This window comes from Ailuropoda melanoleuca, chromosome 8 (assembly GCF_002007445.2).
Source record: "Ailuropoda melanoleuca isolate Jingjing chromosome 8, ASM200744v2, whole genome shotgun sequence".
NCBI classification, from domain to species: domain Eukaryota; kingdom Metazoa; phylum Chordata; class Mammalia; order Carnivora; family Ursidae; genus Ailuropoda; species Ailuropoda melanoleuca.
This window is the reverse complement of record NC_048225.1, coordinates 1301010-1313118: the sequence shown is the minus strand read 5'-3', so window position 1 is coordinate 1313118 and position 12109 is coordinate 1301010. Positions and strand designations below refer to the sequence as shown.

The 12109-nt window shown below is 40.6% G+C and overlaps 1 protein-coding gene across 1 annotated transcript in view; it reads right to left on the bottom strand.

Moving 5' to 3' along the window:
* Nucleotides 1-12109, bottom strand: part of DYNC2H1 (dynein cytoplasmic 2 heavy chain 1) — a 292248-nt gene that overhangs the window by 195506 nt on the left and 84633 nt on the right. Inside the window, 3 exon segments of the mRNA XM_034665650.1 lie at nucleotides 4300-4437; nucleotides 5813-5967; nucleotides 7916-8000. Coding sequence (XP_034521541.1) covers nucleotides 4300-4437; nucleotides 5813-5967; nucleotides 7916-8000 — 378 coding nt within the window.

The window sequence follows — 12109 nt, the reverse complement described above, 5'->3', positions numbered from 1 at the left end:
AATACACATTTAACACTTGCAATAAATACTCCAGAGAGGTTAATATATTATGCTCATTTCATAAATGAACAAACTAAAAATAAAGTCTTCTATAATTCTAACAGTAAAGACTAACAACTCTTAGACTACAGTATATTAGAAGTTTGTGTTTCTATATTTTAGACAAAAATTAATCAAATCATGATATAATATGGTAAATCAACAAAAATCAGTACAGAATCAAAGAATGCTAAATTATATATTAGTAACATGTGAACTCTGTTCATGCACACAAAAGTCAAGGATACCACATATGTAAAAATGCTTATTATTATGACTGTTTATATTTGGTTTATTGATACTAACTGAAAAACCAAAGAGGAAATCTGTCAAGAAATCTTTCAGAGTCCTTGCATCAGTGGTTCTCAACTACGTTCTAATCATTCAGGGGGCTTAAAAACTAATAGCTGGTGCTCTGTTGCCAAATACATTGAAATACTTCATGTGGGTGCAGGCAGGGCACAGAGACTTTGAAGACGGACCAGGTGGTTCCAGTCTCACCCGCAGCCCCCTTACACATCAGTCCAGTTGGAACTGTCTGTGCTCCACGGCGTGTCCACCTTCACATCTCTACCTCTGCTCCTCAGAAGGGAATTTGTGTTCTCCATCTCACACATAAAAATCCTTAAAGGCCCAGCTCATGGGTTGCTTCTTTTATTAGCCCGCTCTACCAACTGGAAGTTATCCCTATTCTGAGACTCTGTAGTATTTAATTTATACATTTCTTCTGTCACAAACCTGGAGCTGCGAGCTTTGGAAGTTTACAGTTTGAGATCTAGCTGTCTCTCCAGACTACACTTTTCTATAAAATAATGAACAGAAATGTCTATTTATAATTAAGCAAAATTGTTAACTTACAAGATACACAGCTACTCTTGTGTGTCTCAGCTAGGCAATACAACTAGCTGGAGTCACAGAAAACCCTTCTGCGAGCAGCCCGACAACAGAGCAGCACAGCCATCACGCCCCTCGCTGCAGTTCACTAGTCTGCCGGCTCACGGGCACAGGTACTGCTGAATGGTCTCCTCTTGTAAACACGCAGCTGTCAACAGCATTATCCCTTACATGGCCTCCACTTGTTTTACATGTCAAATTACTCTTTAAACGTAAGTAGTTTACGGGTATTTTTTAATAATAAAAATGGCTGTCTTCTTTACATAAATCTTCATATTAATTTGCTTCCAAAACTCCTTGAGGAAAAATTGATGCTGAAGTTTTATAGTACGAAAATTACATCTGATTTTCTCTTACATCACTTCCCGGGTCAGGTACTCAGGAATATCTTGGAAACACTGGCGTACATGGACATCACGTATCTGGAAATGTTATTACTTTTGGAAGTTCCCCACGTGCCAGTGGAATTATTTTGGCATGTGAGGGGAAACCTTGATTATGTCTTTCTAGTCAGTCGAGATATCCTCCCGTGAGGCTCAGAGTCCCTAAGAACCCTACCCACACTCAGATTTCCAATGAAGATGACCAAACATACAAAGAAAGCTTCTTCTGTGAATAAGAATAAAACAATCAAGTATGAAAAAATACATAAGAAAATATAGCTGGGAAACAGAAGACTTCATAAAGTGTCCTCTGAGGGCTAAGCGGAGATGACGCAACACAAAGAGACCAAAAAAGGGATGCTGCCAAAAGGAAGCACTTAGAGGCTAAAGAAATCTCTTGAGAGATGACATCATAGCAGGAATGAAAAATTCAAGAGGAGAATTAGAAAACGAAGAAATTTTAATGGAAGTAGAGCAAAAAGAAAAAGGAAAAAGGTGAGAAAACAAAAGAAAATTAGAGAAGCAGACAGGGAAGTCCACAGTCCAAGTAATAAGCATCCGAGAGAGGGAAGAGACAGAGGGAGGGACGTACCAACCACGTGACACATGGACACCTCTTGGGACTGCAGAGAGAAGTGTCCCGGGGGGAGGGGGGAGAATCCACACAGTGTCCAACACACTGAACGAAAGTAAACCTAAGCCGAGGCAGATCGTGTCACCTTCAGAGCAATGACTTCCACAAAGTCTCAAGAGAGGGAAAAAAGAAAAAGATCACCCGCAAAGGATCAGAATTTAACAGGACTTGGAGTGTTTCAGTCATGACAACAGAAGTTGGAAGAAAATGGAACAATACTTTCAATGTCTGCAAATAAGGGGATTACATTTTTTTGATCAATGACCATGTTGAGCATCTCTCCGTGCATTTATTGGCCCTTCCTGTCTTCTATCATGCAGGGTATCTTCAAATCTTTTGTCCATTTTTAAATTAGACTTTTTATTATTGTGTTCTACTGGTTTCTGTATATTCTGGATGCAACTCATTTATCAGATTTATGTTTTGTAAATAATTTCTCCCAGTCTGTGACTTGCCTTCTAATTTTCTTCGGAACTTATTTCACAGAGCAGATGTTTTTAATTTCAATGGGGTCCAATTCATCAATTTTTTTTTCTTCCATTTTGGTATCACATCTAAAAAATCTTTGTCTCACCCAACATCATAAAGATTTTCTCATGTTTTTTTCCAACTTTTTATAATTTTATGCTGTATGCTTAGATCTATAACCTATATTCAGTTAATATTTGTACAAGTTTAAGGTAAAGGTCTTGTTTATTTTTCTCTACATGGATACTCAAATACTATTTTTTAAAAAGATTATCCTTTCCCCATTTAACTAGCATTTTGTATAAAATCAATGAAGTATGAACATGTTAGTCTATATCTGAACTTCATTATGTTCCAATGATCTGTTTGACTATCACTACACCAGTCTCACACTGCCTTGATTACTATAGCTCAATAGTAAGTTTCTTTTTAAAAAACATTTTATTAATTTACTTAGAGCATGAACAGGGGGAGGGGCAGAGGGAGAAGGATAAACAGACTCCGCACTGAGCAGGGAGCCCGATGTGGGGCTCAATCCCAGGACCCTGAGATCATGACCTGAGCCGAAGGCAGATGCTCAATCAAATGAGCCACCCCGGCGCCCCACAATACTAAGTCTTTAAATCATAATTCTCCCAACCTTCTTATTTTATGAGTTTCTGTGCCACTTTCTTTTATTGAGATTTTTAGTCTATTAAATATTGAAGTTAATTTAATCACAAGAGGCATTAGACTTGCAGTACGGTTAATAGTTACCAAAACAAAGACAGAGAACATACACGAGACATAACCAAGGAGGTAAACTTACAGAGCTTAGTGACTCATTAAAGGTGGGGACTGAGGGAACATAAGTCTAATATAATTTGTAAGTTCTGTCTTGAATAATTAGCTACATTGTCAACAACACAGAAAACAACAGATGTTGGTGAGGATGTAGAGAATAGGAGCCTCTTGCACGGCTGGCAGGAATGCAAACTGGTGCAGCCACTCTGGAAAACAGTATGGAGGTTCCTCAAAAAGTTAAAAATAGAGCTACCCTATGAGCCAGTAATCACACCACTAGGTGTTGACCCAACAGATACAAAAACACTAATCAACTAAGGGACACATGCACCCCTATGTTCACAGCAGCATTATCTACAATAGACAAATTATGGAAGCAGCCCACGTGTCCATGGACTCATGAATGGATAAAGAAGATGTGGGATGTAGTACGGACACAATGGAACATGGCCCAGCCATAACGCTCACAGACAAGACGTGTGTAGCAGATTATTGGGGGTCTGAGTCTGAAGCTCAGATGAGAGAGTAGGGCTGAAGGATGAGAGAGATGGATGTGGTGGCAGTCAGCAAAGAGGCACTGGCAAGGGCACTGGGGAGGGCGCGTGGACGTAGCCCCTGCGCCAAGAAAAACGCCAAAGAAACCTCCTCTGCGAGGTTCGACAAAGGAACGGCAATGGCAAAAAGTGGACAGAATCAAAATATTAAAATATCATGAAAGTATAAGTAAAATAAATAAAGACTTATTTTGTAAATCTTGAGAATATTAAAGGCAAGAGAAAAAAAACCCTTAAAGCCTGAGGGAGATAATTTTTTTTTTAAATAAAGGGAAATATCAACTTAACCAGTAGAGGGTAAACTAACAAAAAATCACTCACAGACAAACCTATACCAACTTCAAGTGCTTCTGTATTTATAGGGTTTCGCTATATTAGCATAGGGTGAACTGAGAAGCTCAAGTACTGAATACCATCGGTCTGACTCAGCACAGAGGAGAAATGTTTTTAAATCCACGTAAGTAAACATGCAGTTTTTCACCCTGACGAGCAGGCACAAGTGGTCTCCGTACGGTCTGCATTCTCGCGCCCCCTCGGACGTTACCTGCATTGACACTGTGATCTCCTGGAGGGCAGCATCCGCTTCGTCCTGCTTAATTTTAAGTAACACGCTTTGTTCTCCAGCTTTTCTGTTCAGCTCGTCCACAAGGGCTTTGGCTTCATTCAGTTTGGACACACCAGCCTGCATCAGTAAAACCAAGTAACATTTAAAAAAAGGAATTTTATACACTTCATCCTGATGAATGGATAAAGAAGATGTGGGATATATATACCATGGAATTCATCTTTAAGAAAGAATGAAGGAAACTTTAAGAAAGATTGCAAATGCTTGCAAGTGGACTTGGGTTTTTCCTTACTGCAAATCAGAATGACTCATTCAACCACATACCCACTAAGATGTAGGAAAAGACTCCAGAGACATAGAAGGAAAACAGATTTTAAAGTGTCACAGTAAAGCTGATCAGATCAACACATAGTTGGGAGCTTCAAGACCAGGGTTTTTACCCACTGAATTCTGAGACAGACAACAGAAGGCAAGCAAAAGCTCACAAAGCTTGTCCACGCCTCAGTCTCCCTGACTACGTAAAAGGACTCAAGGCCTACTCTTGGGTGGACATCTGACCCTGGGCTAGACATTACGGCACCCCATCCCACTGCCCATGAGTAATCCAAGGAATGGCCACGAAAAATATTCCCTCTCTTCTACAACGTGAGCTGGGTTTTTGTCATCCAACAAATGAGAAGATGTGGGGAGACAGTAATGGCATAAAGCAATACAACCAGTCTTTACTGAGCACCCAACACAGAGGACAGAATCATGCTGGTTCTCCATCTGCTACACTCACACACAAGTGCCCCAGTTGAGCTGCAGGTCAGCAAGTTCAAGTAACCCACCCACAGTACCACAGAGAAGTCAATCAAGACAATGACCTTCCCAGAGCACGTATAGTTAGTGGCCTGCTCTGCATGAAAGTGAATCATTAGAAAGAGAGATAAAGGTAACTGTGGATTAGGATGGATCCCAATTTACGACACTAACAGAGCAACACTAGGACTCTGGAGAGGAAACGCTCTCAGACAATGTCTGAGGCTGGCATTTTAACGCCACATTTAAGTTGAAGCTTTGTAATTACAGAAATGGAGAAAGACAACTGTTCAGAATGTACCGAGAGAGATAAAAGTATTTTATAAGGTATAATTTTAATTTTAAAGGTTATTATAAAGCTTAACCTCAGTTATTTTGTTTTAATTAATAGACATTTCTGAATTTCTAAAAAGGCTTTCACGTTAAAGAAACTTTTAAAGATCACATCAACTATCAAAAGCACATAAACACCATCCAGTGGAGAAAAAGAACAATTATTGAATCTAAATAAAACTCACAAAACCATCAGTATCCCAACGAGCAGTATAGGTAGGTGAGACTGTTTTAAGGCATGTAACACAGTCCCATACTCACGTACACCAAATACATGCCATGGGCAACGGACTGTGATATACAGAAACCCTTGCTCCCCAGAGATAAGTAAAATAATTTGAGATTACCAATATTGTACCTGCAAATGACTTTGTCTTTTTAATAGTTCGTTTTTCTTGCTGCTACTGATGGCAGAATACACACGTAAAAAGGTCATATATCGGCTTGGGGTAGCACCATATGCTTTACAAGATTCATGGATTAATAAAAATGATTTTAGAAAATCGGGATCAACTAGAAAGAGAAAACAAAATGATTTAATATATAAATGATCCATTGTGAATTAGAGAAAATCATCTTAACTATATTTATTTCACACCAGCTAACTCTACCTAGAGAACTATAAATCGAGGTATCATCTCTGCATGAAGGTACATCTATTCACAGCTCCCATGTTCCTTATGAATTTGAATTACTTAATTTCAGTATATCTGTCCACTGTGACATATTTCCTCTGAACACTTTTACTGCAGCAAGAAAGAGAAATCTACAGGTTGTCACAGCATATAAATTAGTTAGAACTACAGATCATGTAATCCAGAAGCAAGCACAATAAAAGCTGCTTGAATGGGAAAGGAACACCAAACCAAGGAACACGGATCCACTGTCACTTGACACTGGGTGAAACAGGACCTCCAAAGCCAAAAAATGAAGAGTCAGTTCACACAGTATGCAACACATCCGTTCCTGAACACGTTATCTTCCTCTTACTGCCTCAATCTATGTTCTTTCGTATTCTCTACCTTGGCGGTTACTAAAGTCAACTTCTCATCACTGTTCTAAGCCAGAACCCTGAGAAACGTCCTTGCGTCCTCCTTCCTCGTGTACTGCAGCCATTGTGTCATCAGGCCCCCCTCAGAATGCCTCCTGGTACCCCCAAGTCCATTCCTTCCTCTTGGATTACTGCAATGGCCTTCCTCAGGGGTCTGATCACCTTCAGGTTCTCCCTACACCCCCAGAGTTTCCAGTAACTGAGGAAAAGCATGCACCCAGACACTTCCGTTTCTACAGCAAGACTCTGGTTACATCTCTGCTAAAACCTCTCAATGACTGCAGATCACCCACAAGTCAGAATCCAAATTCCTTAGCAGGACATGGGATGCTTGTTGTTACTGGACCGGAGCCGCCACCTTCTCTTCACCTAGTACTCTACCGCTCACACGTCCATATCTCAGCCATTGGGCTGTTCACAAATCCAGTAACACAGCTGGTTGATTTCTCGGAGCCTTTTCCATGCTGGTCACTATAACCAGAACACCCTTCCCCAGGCTGCCCGTCCGCCTGTGTCCGTTTGCCGTAACATCTGCCAGTAAGCTGTCTCACTTTGAAAGGCACTTCGTCTCAACTCCTACTGTCATTCAACTCACTTTGTTTCAGAGTTTATGTTCCTATAGAACGTAATTCCTGCTATTCCTCATTACACTAGGAGCTCCTAACTCATCTCTAGGATCCAGCCCAGTACCCAAGGTAAAACAAGTTCAATAACTATTTGATGCTAGATGGTTAGAAAAATAAATTAGTGAATGTGCCATGCTAAAAAAAAAAAGACCACATTCAAAATTAATTTGGAACTAGAAAAAATGAGGGTTTAATTAAGAAAATATTATGTCCACACTCAAAGAACACCATAAAACTTTTTCTTGTATGAGTTGCATGCTGTGACATATCAAAGTGAAAAGTGCAAACTAACAGAAAAGTTTAGACAATGTAAGTAGAACATACGATCACCTGGGCCAAGAACAGAATTGTTTAACTTAACGGTAAACAATAGATAATGACATAGCTCCTGTATAAAATGACACAAACATGAGTTTATAAATATAGAGAGCTTTAGTTTAGTTTCCATCAAAAGAAATCTTTGTTACGGAGCGCCTGGCTGGCTCAGTCGGTTAAAAGCATCCGACCCTTCGCTCGGCTCCAGTCATGATCTCAGGGCTGTGATATCAAGACTGCATCAGGCTCCACACACAGTGCAGAATCCGCTTGGGACTCTGTCTCCCTCTCCCTCCACCCCTCCTGCTTGTGCTCTCTCTCTCAAATACATAAATAAATCTTTAAGAAAAAAGAAACCTTTATGTTAGTTTATCATTATTCAAATTCACAATCTCTGTGAATCTTTAATGAATCTGTAATATCAGAAAATGGCAATTATTTCAAAAAGTCAATTTCATCAAAATACTACCTGAGTTTTTTTTCCTTTCTTCTTTCCTTTTTTTGTCGTTATATTTTTCTTTGCCATCTGTATCACTGAATAACATTTCTGGTATCTGAAACAGGGAAAGCATTTCTTCAAATCTCAACCCAGTAGGAAAAAGTTTAAATAAATCCAATATCAGAGGTTAAAAAACAAAACAAACCACTTTTCTTCTAGGTTTCTTACAAAGACTAAGAGAAATAATGAATATATCCATCTTCAGAAGACATGACTTCCTAGACAAGATTTTGACCCACACCAACCATCAGTTGATTGCAAATTACTGACAACACCTCTCTTGAAAAATGATTAGACCGAATGAAATGAAAGAGATCACAGTTTGGATTGAATTAGAAAATAATCACAAATGGCATTTAAAATCATACAGTAAGAAAAATAAAAAGCTTTATTTGACACCAGGGCATAAAGGATTGTGAGGATTCTGAGGTTTCCTGAATAAGGAGGAACTAACAGTAAATGAAAGTAATTCCACAACTGGTAATTAACAATTTCATAACGGATAATACTACCACTAGGATTTTGCCACTATCACAAGTAAGAAGGTCAAGTTGCATAAAGAGATCATTATTATGATGCAAAGTATGATACTCTGATAAGAGCACTCATTTAAAATACACAAAAAAACAGAAGTAAAATACTCTTCAGTTTCCTGGGAAGAAAATGAGAGTAGTAGATACGCTGACATTTTTGAACAGGAAGCACAAGGAGTCCAGGTATGCGATCAAAGCATCACTTCCTGATTACCCCAGACTAAACACAAAGGCACACAGAAGACCCCTTAACTGACGAAGAACTTGAAAGTGCCATGGTTCGTGACCAGAGAGAGTATGGTTTTCTCCTCAAACACGTTCACTGATTTCTGCCAAAACCCTCGAGCCTCTGGGAGAACATTTTAAATGTATCCTTTCAAATCAATTGAAAATTTTTCTTAGGAAACTTGCTTTCTTTAAAATAGCCTATCCCTTATTTCAATTAGCTGGATTATGTAAACATCTCACGAGATATGCATATATGAAAACACCACACTGTACGCATTAAATACGTACAATTTTTATTTATCAGTTATAGCTCAATAAAGCTGGGTGACACAACAACGCTCCACCCTAAACAATACCGTCCACCCGCAGTGTTCCTGGCTGGATTGGCCCACGCTCCCCTTTACCTCCATTTTCCCCCCTCTGAGATAAAAATGGCATATTAACTCTATTAATTCCTATTAATACCTTCACCTCTCAATTCCTCAACTCCTGTCCTTCTGTTATCTTCCCCACCACCTTTTCCTCCGCCAATCACACCCCACCTCAACTGGTCAGATCCTGAGACCGCGTCACTAACAATAACTGACATCATTCCATCGTCTCACTCGCAAATATCCCACTCAGCCCCAGCTCATTCCCTTCAGAAGGTCAATGACCCTCACGCTCCACTACGACCTGCGATCCATGGGTTTGAACATCGCCACACTGCCATTCACCATCATCCTATCGCAAGCTCACAACCCTCTGGCCCTCACTCGCTCGGTCATACTGGGGGAACAAAGCCCCAAAGCTGGCCAAACGCAAACAAGCATCCACTGCAGGCCTGCGCTTGTGAGTGCACACGTGACAGAGGGAAACAACCTGCTGCCTGGTTCCGCTGAACTCCGATCGCTAACCCATGCCAACCCTTACGCCACCCAGCCCTCAGCCTCCCCCTTTCACTCTTCCAAACTGCTCTGCGTATCTTCTTGCATCCCTTCAGGACTCCAGAAACTTCCTTCAGCTTTTCTCTGAACTCATCACCTTACTTCCTTCCACTGAGGAAACAGAAACAATCACAAGAGTGTCCAACTCTTCCCAATACCACAGCTGCCCACTTACCCAGAGCTGGGCCCCTGCACTCTGCTTTCTTTGCTGCAAAGGCCAGCCCTAGTCCTCTCATGCCCTAGACCCATACGTAGTCTGCTCCACAATGTTTCCCTGCCTTTCATATATTTTTGCCTCCTTGTTTGCATTCCCAACAGCATATGAACATGCAATAGTATGTCCTGTCTTAAAAGTTTAAAAAAAAAAAAAAAGCATTATTTTTACCTACTTCCTTCCTACTGATCCATTTCTCTCTTCCACTTTACAACAAAATTCCTCACAAGAGGTGACCACATTCACTCTCTCCAATCCTCTTCTTTCTGAAACACATTCCAGCATGGCGGCTGCTGACTGAAACTGCTTTATCAGCCTCACCAATGACCTCCATGTTGCTAGAGCCAACAATCAACTCCCAGGCCTCATCTACTTGCGTGTGCCATTCCCCTGAAACACAGTCTTCACGCGTCTTCACACTCTGCTGGTTTCCCTCCTGTCTCCCCAGCAGCACCTTCTCAGTATCATTTGCTGTTCCCTCTTCTTCACATCAACCTCTTCATGTTGAAGGAGAGCCCTGGACTTCAGTCCTTGACTCTCTCCACCTTGTAGTCAACGCTCATTCCTTGGTGATATCATTCGTTCTCAGACCTTTAAATACCACCTACACTCTGACAATTTCTAATTTTTATCCTGGATGCCTGACCTTTCTTTCCCCTGAACTCCAGACTCCTATATCCAGATGCCTTCTCCACTCTGCAGCTTGGATGTGTGACGTCGCAAATTGAACACATCTAAAACTGGAAGCCTCATATCCTCCTCTCAAAATGCTCTTCTCAGCCTTCCTGTTTTCCGTGGACAGTTACCGCATCCTTGCGGGGACTTAAGCCAACATCCTTGGCAGTATCCTTAAGTCCTCACCTCCTTTTACATGTTACTACAATATATCAGCAAATTTGGTTGTTTCTACAGTAAAACACATTCAGAATCCAACCACTTCTCACCACCTCTACCATTCCACCCCTAACGCATACCATCCTTCTCTCTCACCTGGATGACTGCAACAGCTTTGTAACTAATTCCACCCTTGCCTTCGAGAGTCTACTGTCAACCCAGAAGCCAAAGTAAGCCCATTAAAACGTTAGAACAGTTTTGTTCAAAAGCCTCCAAAGGCTCCCTCACCTCCTGCCAGAAAAAGCTAACCTCCTTAGAACGGCTCACAAGGCCCCATCCTAGCTGCTGTCCTCCCACTTCCCTGACCTCATCTCTAACTACTCTCCCTGAGAATCATGCTCTAACTGCTGAATGGGTTCCCTGCGGACCCAGCAGGATCACCAAGCATGCTGTCCTCTCAAGATCTCTGTGAAGGAGGCTTTCCCCCAGCAATCCCCCAAAACCATGTAAACTCCATGCGGGCAGGGACTTTTGTCTGCTTTTTCTCTCCTATAACCCAACAGACAGAACAGTGGCACCTATTAGAGACCCAATAATTACTTCTTAATGAAGCCTCTCATTCATGTGGCCTCTTAAGTCTAGAATAATTTTCCTGTCCTTTATCTACTTGCTGAAATCTAAAATATCAACTCATCTGTAAAACCTTGTCTCTTATCCCAAATTACACTCCTTCCTCTGACTCATGATAGGCCACAGTCTATACCTCTATTACACAAAAATGAAGAAATGAATGAGAATATAAATATTACTTAAAGAGACAATGCTGCGAACATTTATCAAACAAAGCAATGGCAGAGGCATCTAGTTAAGAAGGTGCAATGAGCTCACACTTCAAACACATCCCCTCCCAACACTCAGCACTGTAACGATAGGTATTTTTTTAAAAAGATTTCAATTTAAAAAATGGCTACAATCAGAAAGGATAATTACCCAACATCTGCATCAACATGGATGGAACTGGAAGAGATTATGCTAAGTGAAATAAGTCAAGCAGAGAAAGATGATTATCATATGGTTTCACTCATTTATGGAACATAAGAAATAGCAGGGAGATCTGTAGGAGAAGGAAGGGAAGAATGAAGGGGAGTAAAGAGAAGGGGGAATGAACCATGAGAGACTGTGGACTCTGGGAAACAAACTGAGGGTTTCGGTGGGGGGGGAGGGATGGGCTAGCCCGGTGATGGGTATTAAGGAGGGCACGTATTGCATGGAGCACTGGGTGTTATACACAAACAATGAAACATGGAACATGACATCAAAACCTAATGATGTACTGTATGGTGACTAACATTAAAATAAAAAAAATTTTAAAAATAAATAAATAAATAAAACTAAAAAACTAAAAAATTAAAAAATTTAAAAAAATAAA